Below are 15,976 nucleotides of genomic sequence, written 5' to 3' on the forward strand. Positions count from 1 at the left end.
AACGTGAAATGTTTATGCTTGTATTCTGCATATGCACACACATTGTATGCACTGCACTGCACTGACTGCACTGGTGACGTGCATTTGCGTACTGTACAGCATGTTGCAGAACTTCCTCACTCGAATCGATGGAAGTGGTGACTGATTTTCACGAAATCTCGATATGCGTTCGTCCATTTGAAGTATTACTGATGTGTCTTTGTTAACGTAAGATGATCTCGAAATGTTTCTTGATCTATGTCTTTCTTTGTATTAAATCAATAGCAGAGACTCCAACCCCAAGTACCTCCTGATCTGGAGATTCTCCCGCCCGAAACCCCTACCCTAGCAAACGGGAGACTCCTAGTTGATGTGTGCGAAGCGCGAAGTTCCTAGGGCTCTAGATGTTCTCTGGTGCTATCTAAGCCTAAGGCTTTTTTTTTCAACATACGATAGCAATAAGTAAGAAATCCTTTCCACCGAGAGACACAGAGCCAGGGCGGGAGAAATCAAATCTCAAGCGGGAGAACGGGAGATTTTGCTAAAATGGGTTTTCGGTGGGAGATCTCCCGTCGAAAACGGGAGAGTTGGAATCTCTGCAATAGAACCAAGAGGGCAATTGTTCGAATACAAATGCATTCAATTCACTCACTCATCACTACTGGCACTGCTCATATAAATTTAGTCGGATATAAATTTATCTTGCTGTGTCACGAATAAAAATAGGGCATACAAAAAATTGTAGATCTAGTAATAACATGTTAGTAGTAGAAGTCTAGAGCTATAAAGACAAGAGCAAGAGGTTCTAAAAACTAGCTACCGGTACATCCGTCATCATGTAAATTAAAAATCAAATGTAAATTTTACGTATGTTTCAATGCACTTCTCATGAGTCCTAGACCATTGGCATTGATCTAGCTATCTAATCACGCATTAGTGAAACGAGTCGTGCAAGGCGCGCGCTCCCGCCGGCCGCGGAGTGTTGTTTTACATGTTTTGTTTTGTTTTGTTTTGTTTTGTTTTTTGGTAATTTTTTTTGGGGGGGGGGGGTGCCAAGGTTCATTCGGCGTTGGACCACTAATTTCTTGAAACTCTTTGTAAGATTATGGAGCTACTAACAGAGACTCTCCATGGTAATTGAGGGTATCACCACCAGACCACCAGGTGCTTATAAATTTCATTAAATCTCGAAAGGGTGCGGCGTGGAGTGGAGTGGATTGGAGCACTCAACACAACCGTTTGAGACAAGACCCCCCCGTTTTTCTCGAAAGGGTGTGTTGGGCGGAGTATGTTCGATGAACGCACCCATTCAAGACAACGGGGGGGGGGGGGGGGGGGGGGAGGTGGTGGGCTAGTCTTGAATTTACGCGTAAGCTAGTCTTTGACCCTTTTGAGATAAGCCTCACCAGGGAGGTGGGAAGTCTCTTCCCACCTCCCTGATACCACTTATGACTTTAAAGGACAAGTCCACCTTCATATACATAAGGCATGGCTTGACACTAACTTTTTTGCTTGGTGGCCCGATGGGGCCACCAAAATCCTAAATTTCAAATTTGTGGTGGCCCGAGAGAAAAATTTGGTGTCCCAAAAAAAAACAACAATAAAAAACATTAAAAGTCCTTTTTTTTATGAGTCACATATTTAAGATTTATGATAGTAAGAATTAGAAGTTGGACATATCTACTCATAAATAAACTTCAACAAACTTGCAACACTCACTCTCAGGCATTCATTCAGTCCTTTTCATCCATCCTTTGAAAAAATTTAACTGCTAATTTCCGGCGCAAAAAGTTACGAATTTATTGACATACTTTTCAAAAAATTTTGGTGGCCCACCAAATTTGCCCTTTTTTTTAATTTGGTGGCCCGACTTTCATTTTTGGTGGCCCTGGGCCACCGGGCCACCGTTAGTGTCGAGCCCTGCATAAGGATTGAGAGAATGCAGCAATATAAGTAGAACACATCAGTGAAAGTTTGAGGAAAATTGGAAAATCCGTTCAAAAGTTATGAATATTTTAAGTATCTGCGCAGTCACTGCTGGAAGAGAAGACTACTACATTGTATGATCTCACATGCGTACAACTGTATAAGGAAAATAAAAAGAGAATTTCACAAAGCTTCACTTTTTGAATAAAGTGCACAGTTCTTCGACTTGCTACTGACGTATGTTAAGGGTAATATTATTCCCCCTGCCTTCTGAAAGAGAGAAGTCGAGTGTTCTTTTGTTACGCGAGAAAAATGGAAATATGTCGAATTTTCTTTAGTCTTTCTTTATATCGTTGTACTCATGTGACATCACAAACCATGGTAGTCTTTTCATCCAGCCGTGACTGAGCAGAAACTTCAAAAATTTATAACTTTTTAATTTTTTTTTGATTGTCCGATTTTGCTCAAACTCTCACTGATGTGTTCTACTAATATTGCTGCATTCACTCAACCCACATGTATATGAAGGTGAACTTGTCCTTTAATGTCGCCACCATAGGGATCTGTAGATCTAGCTTGTTTATTCCAAAAGAATAAAATAGATTTGCCGAAATTTTGCCTCAAATATGCCGTAAATAATTTACTGTAGTTTTGAATCTCGTGACTATCCTGTTGATTCTGAATCTCCGAAGTGAAATAACGCAATTTTAGTGTGTGCAATGCATGTTTTCTTTGCGCGGCTAACAAAGGGGAAATTTTACATCAAGATATTTAATTTTACAGTCATGCGTCGTGTTCATAATTTACTAAGCGGATGTGTAATTGAACCATGTTTAGACCATCTAGTTTGTTGTTTGTTCATGACTCAAAGTGTGTTTTTCGTCTGTTCGTTTTTATTGTTTTCATAGCTTATGGTGCTTAATCCCACACGTATGTACGGTCTTTTTGTTCTATATGCTAACCTTACAGCGATGATACGCAGGGTGCCGATGTTTAGGTACCCTGTCAATACGTGGTACCAGGGTACTGTACCCTTCCCATACCTGCTGTATTTCATGTGTAAACATGGTAAACTTTTGAGTATCAGCACTGCGGCAGCAGGCCTTACTATGGCCCTATCATGATAAAACCAGTTATGTGCCATTGGCTCGCCCAAGGATCGATTCCATAAAAACATCAAAATTTTCAGCCAGACAACTTCTACCATAAGAACATCTAGATCATCTGGTCCATTTTGGGGAAAGAAAGAGCTCTGTCTTTCCTCTCCCATAGATTCTACTATACCACACTACACTACCTGAGACTTGTTAGCTTACGCATGGATGCATGCACATTCAAACTGTCTCTAGCACATTTGGCAAGTGGTGGGGCCGGCCCGGGACAGCATGCATTTGTGTGTAAGCTCATAAGGATATGGAAGTGTAGTGGTGTGGTAAAATTAGTTGGGGGGGGGGGGGGGGGACATACACTGTGTAAGGAACTCTTCCCCATCTTGGACTTGTTCAGTGTTAAAATTACATGACATGCATGCCTCTAGAATCAGAATTAGATCTAGAAGCCTAAAAAACCCACAGCAAGGTTCGACCTCCCGTGCCAATATTAGACCGCATGCAAAAGCATATAGCCGATGGTCAAAAACTTAATTTTGGACGGCGTTTGTAGGGTCGAATTATGGGTGGATTGCTTTATGAGTATGAATCCATGTGCACTTTGACTGTTTTTAATTTCTTTTTTATTAATATCATTGGAAACACATTATTTTTCCACCATTTTTCCTTTAAAAGAAGCAAAATTCTTGACATTAATTATACAGGTCTCTTTTCTCTGTCAGCACATTTTGCCACTTAATGAAGCCTGCACCCTTAGATTGTGTAGAGTGGTATACGGGTAGAGCTAGAAAAGCGACTGATGGTAAAAAAAACAAAAACAAACTTTTTTCCCCCTCTTTATCACTTAACAGAGAGTTTGCTTCTTCTGAATTCTTAATGCAACCCTATCATGCAGATAACTGTTGCTGCAATTATTGTGTATTACCATCTGTTTGGAAATTGGAGAGAGGTGTGAAAGTCCTGTTCACACACCCCCAAAATTAATGGTTTTGAAAATCAATATTTGCGACACAATGCAAAAACTAAATTAATTCTCGTGTGTGAACACACACACACACACACACATACACACACACAAATTGCTGACATGTGCAATAGGCATTCATTGCAGTGTGAAAATCCAGATTGATTAGAGTTTGAAACTCTTGCAACAACCCCCCCCCCCCCCCCCCCCCCCCCCCCTCCTACAGTGTTTGTGAACAGCACTTGAAAAAATCATCAATTTGTTAGTCCAATAATGCCACTCAATACACTAGGTCCACACACTCGGGTGCCTGAGTTACATTGTATTCACTGCTCTAGGCATGCACAGTCTGGACTTTCATAGAGCTTCATTTGTGGCCTAGTGACTTTTTTGCTGCGCGTGAATGGTAATGAAAAAAAAAACAAGTATTAGCAGATAATAGTATATAAACTTGCATGTTGTACAGTTGCTCTTTAGGGAATTGGCACATGCTCAAAAGTTAGTGCTTCAAGAAGAAAGAAAGGGAATTGTACAACGCCAGGATCAATGGCCAAACCTGTAAAAGTGGTCATATACATTATTTGTATGCCATACCAAGCCACACACAAACCCATTGGAAACAAAACAAAACAACAACCCTACTTGTGGACTGTTTGTATTTACTGTATGCGCCAAATATTTCATGACACATTTCTGACTATCCGAGCATTGAGAGTTTAGGGTTTCTGGGATGAACACAGAACTAGGGCTTTCTATAGCTCAGTCGGTAGAGCACCAGGCTAGCAATACGGAGGTCTCGGGTTCGAATCCCAATGGAATCCCATTTTCTTTGTTCATTTTTCTACTTTATATGTTTTTATTTTCATGAATTTCGTGACTCGAGTGCTATTCATGAATTTGAAGACATGGCTGTTATGTGCATGTATACATCTCTCCATTCAGTACTAAACTCCACGATCGCGAATTTAACCACTCGTGAAATTGTCAGGAAGTCCCATTTCACAAAAATTTATACTTGCTAAATGTATGGCATATACAGTATATGCTTGAAGAAGAAAGGAAGGGAATGACCAAACTTGTGAAAGTGGTCATGTGTGCCATACCAAACCACACACAACCCCACAGGAAAGTAAACAAAACAACGACCCCACTTGTGTACTGTTTGTCTTGTTATTTTATATTATATGCTTCAAGAAGAAAGGAAGGTAATTGTACCACGCCAGGATTAATGACCAAATGTGTGAAAGTGGTCATGTGTGCCATACCAAACCACACACAAACCCACAGGAAACAAAACAAAATAACAACCGTACTTGTGTACTGTTTTTATTATCACCAGTGGCTCCGTAGGTGATGGTCACATGCAGTAGTGTAGATGAGAACCTAAATAGTGCAATGGTACAAGATTTCGCACAAGTGAAAGATAGAGGCGCTCTATTCAATAAGGCGAAGTAGTGCACCTCATCTTTCGAGTGTGAAATCTTGTTCCATTGCATGAGTAAAAACCATACACTATTTGTTTTATACAACGCCTCGAACGTCAACAGATGTGGTCCACACAGATTCTTGAATGTAGCACAGAAATGGCAACCATTTTCCATAAAAGGCAAATGAGTGGCTGCACAGTCACAGTCAGCAGTCAAGCGTATAAAGTATATATACATATGCAGTGTAAGCAAAACTGATCAGTTTAAAGGGACTGTATAGTTCTTGTTGAGGTGGGGATTCATGTTTTGAACATTCCTTTAGTGAGATAATGAAAAGCCTCTTATGAAATATGAAAGAGCATGTAATTTTAAGGATTCAACGTTTATTTGATGAAATTTGGTTTTCAAATGGCTGAGATATCCAAAAAAGTGCTAATAATAAAAGGCGACATGCCACAACTTTATTAGGATCTCTTTGTTTCACCTTGTTTTTGGATATATCAGCCATTTCAAAACCGATTTTCATCGAATAAACTTTTGATACCCCTTAGAACTGCATGCTCTTTGACATCTCATAGAGTGGTTTCTGAATATCTCGCAAAACGTTAAAAGCTAAATCCTCACCTCGACCAGAACTGTACACACCCTTTAAGTTGTTTACAAAAACTAGTGACAAAAGTACGCACTTGCAAGCGTGCATGTATTTGTGGAGTGCGCGCAGCAAATGTTTGTTTATTGTGACATCAGAGCCATGCGATGGTGAACATGTGATATCCATTTTTGCTCAAACAAAATTGCATGACTGACAGCCTCAGCGTGCAATGGTACTTTTAACTGAATGCCACGTGTGCGCAGTTGACCAATCGGATAGCTACATTCTCTTTAGATGTTGTATAATAGGCATTGAAACATTGTAAACTTCAGTCGATATTTCCTCAACATCTCTCTCTCTATCTCTATCTCCAAACCATGTGAAGTGAAATATTATGCAAAGCTCTATTATATTGTCACTCATCAAATATATGAATGCCAAATTGTAATTTGGTATGTTATTTTAAAATGTTTCTGTTTATTATTTCTAATTTTACATAAATTCTGGCATCTGTTTGCTTCAGCCCATGTAGTCTTTACCACGATAGATGTTTGTTGTTGTTTTGCAGAAAACTATACAGATAATTCTTACAACTTATGTTTCCCATTATAACCAAGTAGCGACTTCTAGGCGAATGATCCATCAAATTGCATGTTTAAAAATGATTTTTATTTTTTATTTTTACTCTTTGTAGGTATGAACCCTGTGCATGCCGACTAGAAAGCAAGATTGACAAGTAATTGTAAAGGGAGAGAATGCCCTCACGTCACAAGATGTCGAATGGGGCGGAGTCTGCAGATGTCAAATACACCCGGCTGAAGTCACCAGCAACAGGTGACAGCTACACGCCTCTACAGGTTAGTTGAATAGGAATATATTCAATTCAAGTCTATTTCCACAAATTCAGTTTAAAAAAACATACAAAAAGAAAATCAGCAGTTTAGGCCATTGGCCTTTCGAGGCTGATCCCATTAACAAATGTACAATGTTGAAGCTGTACGTCATTATTTATATCTCATGAATCACATTAGAAAAAAAAAAAAGGATTTGCAATGAATAAGGACAAGGAAAAGATTATCCAAAAGAGAGGGACCCAGACATTAAAAAAACAGCCATAGGGGAGTGGGACAAATGGGCAAAATGATAATTAAAAAAGACAATTTGTGCATGCAAAATTCTGTAAAAGTCTACTTCAAGACAAGCAAATTTATACATATCATAACAATACTAAATACCAGTGGAAATACTGTACAATCGTGAATCTTAACCTGATTCTATGTATATGTCTATATATATACATATCCGTTTGGTATATATCCATCGGGAATATGTAGTTTGTTGAGGATTGAAAAGTGCTCAATGCTGTAAAGCAGAGCATATTAGGCGTACCTGTGTTTTGGTGCCTTGTCTGCTACCGGCGGTTTCACGCTGTCGCGATCCTCAGGCAGACTGACAAAGTGGTGTGTTTCTGTGCTCATGTGGCGCGGTGGATCGGTTTGACGCATGGATGATTTCTCTTTTCCGGTGTCTGCATGTGCATATAAGCTCGGACCTTTGATGAGCTAGGTCTGCGCATCACCGTCCAAACCAACCTCAAGGTAGTGGACTACCTAGATGTCACACTTAATCTAGACACTGGCACCTTCCAACCGTACAGGAAACCAAACGACACCCCCCTCTACGTCAATAGGGACTCCAACCACCAGCCCCCTACACTAACACAAATACCCTTAGCAGTTGAAAAACGCATATCGACATTGTCTTCAAACGAAGACATATTCCACAACGCAGCGCCACTGTACAACGAAGCCCTGAAAAAAGCGGCTACGAGAAAAACATCAAGTACTCCAAACCGAGTGAAGAGGGAAAGAGAAGAAAAAGGAAAAACAGGAGCAGGAATATCACATGGTTCAACCCACCTTACAATGCAGCGACCAAGACAAACGTGGGGGGTAGATTTCTGAAGCTCATCAACAAACACTTTCCAAAGGGCACAAGCTGAACCCAATATTCAATAAGAATATGGTAAAAGTGAGCTACAGCTGCATGAAAAATATGGATGCAGTCATAAAATCCCACAACCAAAGAGTTATCAAACAATCCAAGTCACGTGACACCGAACCCAAACCCAAATGCAACTGCCGCCAAAAAGATCAATGCCCGTTGAGAGGAAGATGCATGGAAACGACTCTTGTGTATAAGGCAACCGTCAAGCATGACAACGAGGAAAAATGCTACTACGGGCTGGCGGGGGGTACCTTCAAAGACAGATATAGGAATCATGTTAAATCCATCAAGAATGAGAAATACAAAAACGAAACCCAACTCTCAAAATACATCTGGAGCCTGAAAGAAAAACGCGTAAACTTCACACTGACATGGGACATCCAAAAAAAGTCAAACTTAACTCTAAGAAGGAGTGGCCTGTGCAACCTCTGCCTTGACGAGAAGGCCATCATCATCCGAAACAAAAACGCACTCAATAAAAGGTCCGAGCTTATATCCAAATGCAGACACCGGAAAAGAAAAATCATCCATGCCTCAAACAGATTCACCGCGCCACATGAGCACAGAAACACACCACTTTGTCAGTCTGCCTGAGAATCGCGACAGCGTGAAACCGCCGGTAGCAGACAAGGCACCAAAACACAGGTTCGCCTATATATGTATATATATATATATATATATATATATAGCTGTATATGCACGTATGTGGGTGTTCATGACCAATAGAGTTGCTAAAGTACACTTGTAGATCAAAAGTCCAAAACTCAATGCATGTGTATGTGCATTTTATCTTTTACCAAAACTCTGCGATGCCATGAAGACAAAGAATGAGTGGAACAAATAAGCTCTGGTAGAATTAACAGGAACTCTTAGTGATGGAAATTGGCTATTTACGCCTTTCATATGCGAGCTTTGTTTCTCAGTGTGATACAATGTGGTGGGACATGCAAATGGGATTGTAGCATTTATCTAAATGAATCTAATATTTATATTATAATAACAGGAGTTCATACATATCAGTTTTATCTTGTTTTGGTATTATCCCATTTGTGCAGCTTTTACATGTGTATGTGATATACAAGTTAATTTTCCTCCAAATACACTGAAGTTAACCCCAAAATTTTCAGGCTGTTTAGGTAGGTGATAGAGAAAATTGTTGTGCATTTTAAGGGTTTGGGGTAAATGTGTGTGAAGTCAATTACTGGATGGGAAATCTGCAACATGCAATATCTTGATGGTACAAGAATTCCACCTTTCTGTATTTTGTGATAGAAGTACGCATTCCCTCAACTTGTTATTGACATGTTGTTACTGGCAGTATGCTCCTTCATTTTGCAAGAAAAACTAGAATTTGTGGAATTCTTATTAGATTCTATATCGTACCACTATCGTCGCATGCATTATGCCAAACTGAAAATTTGCAACTTTTGAATGGATTGTCTGATTTCTCTCAAACTTAACTGCAATTTGTTCCACTAATACTTCAGTGACTCCACACACTCACACACATAAATTTCCCTTTGATATTGTCGCACGAAGGTCATAGGTACATGTTGTTGTCCCTCATTCATTTAGTATTTTTTCTGAAGTTGTAATGAATCCATTTCCATCTGTTGTTTATTTTTTTTTTTCCTTTCTGAAAGCCATGACTGTACTGTAACACTTCAGTGTTGGTGTGATGATATTTGCAAAACAAAGAAACAAAAATCTATCCAGAATCAAGTTATGTACTCATTGATTAGCACAAAATATCTTCACTCAAACTTACCAACTTTAACGATGAAACTCTTCTGATGTTATCATAAATGTATGTTAAACATTATTCCTCTTATAAAGTTCAAGAAGAAGCCTCCCAAGATCCCCTGGAGATCCATTGGAGTTGCCATCATCCTTTTTATCATGGGCACCGTGCTGCTCACTGTGGGAGCCCTCCTCTTCACAGGTGTCATCCCGAACGACAACGAGGATCGGCTGTGGCCCATCATGATTCTTGGTGTGCTCCTCTTCATACCGGGTGCATACCACGTGCGCCTCGCCTTCTACGCCTACCGCGGCTACAAGGGCTACTCCTTCGAGGACATTCCAGATTATGATGACTAAACGTGACCAGCCCGCTCAACCTCGAGACGGGGGAGCGATGATAGCATTTTGGAAAACTCTCTCACCTGTATTCTGAAAAGGATCCAGCTTAATATAATCCACTAAATACTTGAATGGAGGGCCAATATTTGTGTGTGTGTGTGTGTGTGTGTGTGTGTGTGTGTGTGTTCCTTGTCATAACCCACTGTGTCATCAACTGAGGACAAAGAATTATCTTTTGAAGACAAAGTAAAAAGTAATCTGTCTGTAAGAATGTTGGAACAATGTGGTTTCCAAGATGCATGACATGAGGTCCCCCTTGCCCTTGGAGATGTTGGACATGGACAAGATATTCTAATTTCCACTCTCAGTCCGATATGAAGAACATGGATAATTGGAGAGAGAGTTTTTCAGACCACCTGTTCAATGTTTTGCACTGATATCAGAAGATGACAGATTTCTACGATTCATTCATGCTCTTCCATGGTTTAGAGATCTAGATGACGAAATATGAACTGACTCTATGTGTCAGAGTGAGAAGCCAGTTACTGACCAGTCTTTCTCTTCAAATGTTCAAAATCTAGCTACATGTGTGTGCAGTTACAGAACAAAAATCTGTTTGATACATTATTATAAATTGGTGAAAGAACTTGGGACTGAGGTATACAGTTTGTATATGCTGCAATAAGAAAACAGGCTCATACATTCTGACATGGGTGGATAACTGGTATGCCACTGAATTGACAATATCATACATAGACTTATCATATACCTCAATGAATATCTTGAATGTCATAATTGTGATAGTGCTTTCAGGATTGCAATGTGACACAAAAGCACTATAAAACAAATTGTTCGTAAAAACATCATTATCACAATCATCGCTCTTTTGTGAAAGAGTGAAAGGTATCTTCATTGTCATCATAATTATTGTAATACCCTCTTTGCTAATATTGTCAAGGTGATGAAGGGTAGTTGACCATTTTGCTCTCTAGAAATTTGCAAAATAGAAAAAAAAAAGAGAAAAAGATGAACCCCAACAAAAACAACAAAACTACCCCAGGTATATCTAAACCAGTTGTGGACCAAGTTATGATGTAGAATTTCAACAAGGATTTGTATCACTAATTATGTTCAGACGGTGATCCGTAATTTTGAAGATAAGCTTGTAGTCAAGTATGGGACATGAAGTGTCACATAATCTCTTTTGTCACGAAATGACAATTTCACGACAAAATTATTTTTTCGTTGACAAGTGATGTCAATTTCGTCAACGAAATGACAATTTTGTGACAAAATATTTTATGACAAAATTGCATCACTTGTCATTGAAAAACAGATTCATCATGAAATGATTGATTTCGTTGTAAAGAGAGACATTTGGCGTCCCATACTTAAATACAAGCTTATCCTTGAAGTTAAGGATCATCGTCTGAACATACATGTAACTGCTGTTGAACCAGAATGATGAATCAACAGTGATGCTTGTCTCAAATACATGTACCACTCTTTAGCTGTGTATTCAAGGGTTTATACCCTTTTGGTGTATAGTAAAATATGTTTCCATTGGTGTAGACAAGATGGGAGATGACTAATAAAATGTTTGTGACCAACCGAGGGCTATATAACCTTTATAATTGCTGTCAAATATGACAAATGAGTGATGGCTGTAAAATATTTGTTTTTCATTGTAAAAGACCAGTTTAATTTCTATCATTTGTTCATTTTCTTTTGACTGTTCAGATCAGGACCCAGAGATGAATAATTTGATTAGTCATTACTGTCATCATTTTTTTTTTTTCTAAAGGAAGACATGAGATTCAATACTGCACTGACCTGAACTCTTCAAATTGGCATGTGTCCTTTGTTATTCAAGTCAATGTTATTCAAGTCAATAGGTACTGATGGGCCTGACTCAAATGCTTATGAGTGAAGATGGTCCCATCAAATATATTTACTTACATCGGCATTACTTACTTAGTAGGAAGAGATTTGAGGTTAGATGGACACCTAGGCCCAAATTCACGAAGGTGGTACAATTGAAACCATGGTTTAAACCATGGCTTATGCAAATTTCTTTTGCATAGATACGATTGACAGACTGCTTTAATATGCCAACAGACGTCAAGTAGCAAACGCGCGTTGATACGTGCATATCAAAGGGACGCCTATTTCACGCTTATTTTAGACCATGGTCTAAATTTGTACCTTGGTCTAAGTTAAACCACCTTTGTGAATTTGGGCCTTGGAGTGTAGCTTATTTACTGGTTGACAAAGCCATAATCTGGCAATACACAATACTGAGTTCAATAATGTACTAGTAGTATGGGACATAATAATCCAGTGCAATATAACTGCAATAGAGTAGATAGAGGTTTGGCCATTATTATAATTGTTAGTTGCTGTAGTTTGTTGACACGGTGACTATACATGGCCAAGCACCACATTAACTGCATAATAAGGACATTTGGCTGAAAGAGAGATTAAAATGATATTTGCTTGAATGTTGAAAGTGGTATATCTCGACAGTGCACTCCCATCATAGTGAACACAGCCATTACAAAATTTTGGATCAAGGAAGTAAAATTCAGGGCCGCAAATAATTATCTACATGTCTTTATACACTTTATTTGTTTGGATATAAAAGAATGTTTGATATAACAAAAGAAAATTGGAAGTCCCTAGGTTTGTGTTATAGTCCGTTATAATGGGAGTCGCCTGTACCTTTTATACACTTTATTTGTTCGGATATAAAAGAATGTTTGCTAGTCCCTAGGTTTGTGTTATAATCCGTTATAATGGGAGTCGCCTGTACCGTTTATTTGAATTTCAAGGTGTGAACATATGATATTGGAAGCATTTGCTTTGTATGAAGTATGTCACTACAGTATTTTGATTGTCCTTCTTTCTTTAAATGCTTCAAATCCTGCATGCCCTGACATTGAAACTACAAAACTGATATCCTCTTCAGTATGCTTTGATCTGGTTGTTAGTTTTCTTGTAATCTGTGCTGTAGGATTTAGGAAATACGGGAGATAAATGATGTTTCACCAGAAAGCTTAGAGTCAGCAGAATTTGCAATTACCAAAACTGATACTCCAGTACTCTATGGTCAGCGATGTGTCAAGTTTTTGTGGCGACGGATCACGTATGTCTTTTTACCCTGTATGCCTACACCATGAAGTGTCGCAAGAGGCATTCTGTTTTCGGATTGTCTGTCTGTCTGTCTGTTCTTATGTCTGTCCTTCCATCTGTCCATAATCAATTTTGTTAACGACTTAACCTAGGGATTTGAGATATCAAAATGAAACTTTGCATAGTATACGTATGTACGAGTGGACAAAGGTGCACCTATCAAAGTTGTGGGCCATGGGGTGAAAGGTCAAATGAAACTTGGTTCATGGAATGCATAACCACTCAACACATTATAAAAGTGTCATTTATTGCTTACCCTTATCAGTGTACAGTGTACTTTGACAATATGTTTAAGGTGAAAGATATGTGCCTTCAAATTTAGCATATAGGTAAAAGAATATGATTGTGTTTGTAGACTACTGGATTATTTACTCCAGTGAATTTCAATGATGTCATAGTTGTATGTGTGATTTGCTGTCCATGAGTATTGTAAAATTTTATCAATATTCTTCTTGAATAATGTAAGGCCAATGATGAACAGGTGACCATTAAGAATGTTAAAGTAATCATAACTATAATCTCCACTGTAGTGCCCCCCCCCCCAAAAAAAAAAAAAAAAAAAAGTCAGTAACATACAAACACTGGTAGATCTCTCATAACAAGAGTCAAGAAATTACTGGCAAGAACTTAAAGTCAGGTTGTCTTTTCCAAATTGAGTTTGAGTGTGGATTTACTTCATAAAGCCACTAGAAGTAGTAGAATGAGCTGGGGCAGTATAATGAATAAACAAGCAACCACCAAACCAACCATTGCAAGTCCCCACTAAAATTGCCAAGAATTCATCACCAACAATGAACGAATCCATAACATTCACTCATCTGAACTAAGTTGTTACAGTCAACATTTATCTGTTTAAAAGATCTCCCTTTAGTTTGTATAATATACACACAATGATAATATTTGTAGCAGTGCCAAGTTTTCCGTATGGCCTGATACATTTTTTTTTTTTTTTTGACCAAGAGTCCCCAACTAAATGCGAGATGTTAGTGATTGCTGCTCATATGACTGTATTTCACAGACACTTACCACTTTGTACATGCACTTGATCAGATATATAAACACAGTATTCATTGAATGTTTGAATATCAGAATTTATACAACTATCGATCTACCATGTTTGTAGCTCAAGATGTGATTGCGTATGGAAATTTCACCAGTCTCCAACAAGATGGTGTAAATGTGTGTTGACAATTTTTGGACATACAGGTGTATACATGTATTGTGTGTCCTGGATTACTCACTGTATGATATTCATGTTCAGTTTATGCAATTTCTGAATGTGAGGCACAGTTACAGCTATTTCTCATTTTTAAATGGACTGAATATATGCCATCGACTATGTTGAATCCACCACCTTCAAAAAATTACCTGCATGTGTGCATCAAATTGCATGCATCACTTATCAACCAACAGCCATGTATGATTTTTACTCAACTTTAAATTTTTCAGCTCTTTAGGTTGTGGTGTTTTAGGATGTCACTTCCGATTGAAAATTTTCCCGAATTGCCTATTATCTGGTATTTAATGAAAGAAGTTGTCATTGTTTCAGGACCAAGATAAAACATCTGCAAGATCACAGGTACAATGTACATCTCATTATCTGTCCCCTGCTTTTTACTCTAGCTGTGCTTTTCACATATAAGTTATTACCCAGTTGATACTGCCAATTGGAGTAAAATGTTGTTTTAATATACATAGAGCAGCAAAAATTAATTTCATAATATTTCCCTTTAAACATACATGCTCACTGACACTTGCAGTTGTGGTGATATTTATTATTCACATAAAGCTCATCTTGAATTGTGCAAAGTAATTATGTGGTGATTGACAGGTAGCCAAATACTTGTGTTGTGTTGATACATTGTACAAGGTGTTGAGAATATATATTATATTGTAGCTTGATATAAAGAGCTGTGTAGTCACTTGTTTCTCATTGCTGTACTGGCCTCTGTAGGGTCGTTAGTTGTGGTGCATCATCACAATATCCGTATAAAGTCAGAGATCATAAAAAGAAGAAAAATGCACATAAAGGCGACTTCAGCGATATAACCTTTACAGTTTTGGGGGACTTTTTCAAAATATTTTCCTCTCAATTAATTTGGACATTCATATACCAAGTTAAACCTTAGCATCTGATGAAATAATATCTGCCAAATTATATATATATATATATATATAGTTGAGACAATGTAGATAACAGAAGATGTCGCATGAAACCGGCATGAAACCGACATCTTCTGTTATCTACATTGTCTCAACTATAATTTCACTTAAGATGACAGAGGCGTGCGGTAGGAATATCAGCATCATCACACTATATATATACATGTATATATATATATATATATATATATATATATATATATATAAAACTTTGAGCAAAGAAAATAGGTTTTCATCGGGATTCGAACCCGAGACCTCCGGATTGCTAGACCAGTGCTCTACCGACTGAGCTATTGAAAGCCCTAGATCGGTGTTCGTCCCAAACCCTTAACTCTCTTTACTCGTGTGGTCAGAAGCTATCTTTATATATATATACATCAGAGAGAGAGATTGTGTTGTACATGAGGCTAACAGTGGAAGTGTATTACAGGCAACCTCACATAAGTCAAATAATCGCCTAACTCGAAGGTCTCTTCAAGTCCTCTTCTCTTTATATTCTATTAGTTTTTTATTTAAGTTAAATTTTCTGTAAGTT

At 38.2% G+C, this 15,976-nt stretch overlaps 1 protein-coding gene and 1 non-coding gene across 2 annotated transcripts; one reads left to right on the top strand and one right to left on the bottom strand.

Annotated features, from left to right (window-relative positions):
• The first annotated feature begins 78 nt into the window (after positions 1-78).
• On the top strand, positions 79-12,593 carry LOC139730725 (transmembrane protein 230-like). The gene is made up of 3 exons (XM_071641591.1): positions 79-207; positions 6,692-6,854; positions 9,841-12,593. The coding sequence occupies exons 2-3, from the start codon at positions 6,753-6,755 to the stop codon at positions 10,102-10,104; spliced, it is 366 nt and encodes a 121-aa protein (XP_071497692.1). The 5' UTR covers positions 79-207; positions 6,692-6,752; the 3' UTR covers positions 10,105-12,593.
• A 3,075-nt stretch (positions 12,594-15,668) lies between these two features.
• Trnaa-agc (transfer RNA alanine (anticodon AGC)) lies at positions 15,669-15,742 on the bottom strand. The gene has a single exon. It is a non-coding gene; the product is annotated as a tRNA-Ala (tRNA).
• Between the last annotated feature and the right edge of the window lie 234 nt (positions 15,743-15,976).

The sequence above is a fragment of the Diadema antillarum genome, unplaced genomic scaffold, assembly GCF_040938485.1.
Source record: "Diadema antillarum isolate AM-2024a unplaced genomic scaffold, OU_Dant_1.0 seq00000330_RagTag, whole genome shotgun sequence".
Taxonomy (NCBI): domain Eukaryota; kingdom Metazoa; phylum Echinodermata; class Echinoidea; order Diadematoida; family Diadematidae; genus Diadema; species Diadema antillarum.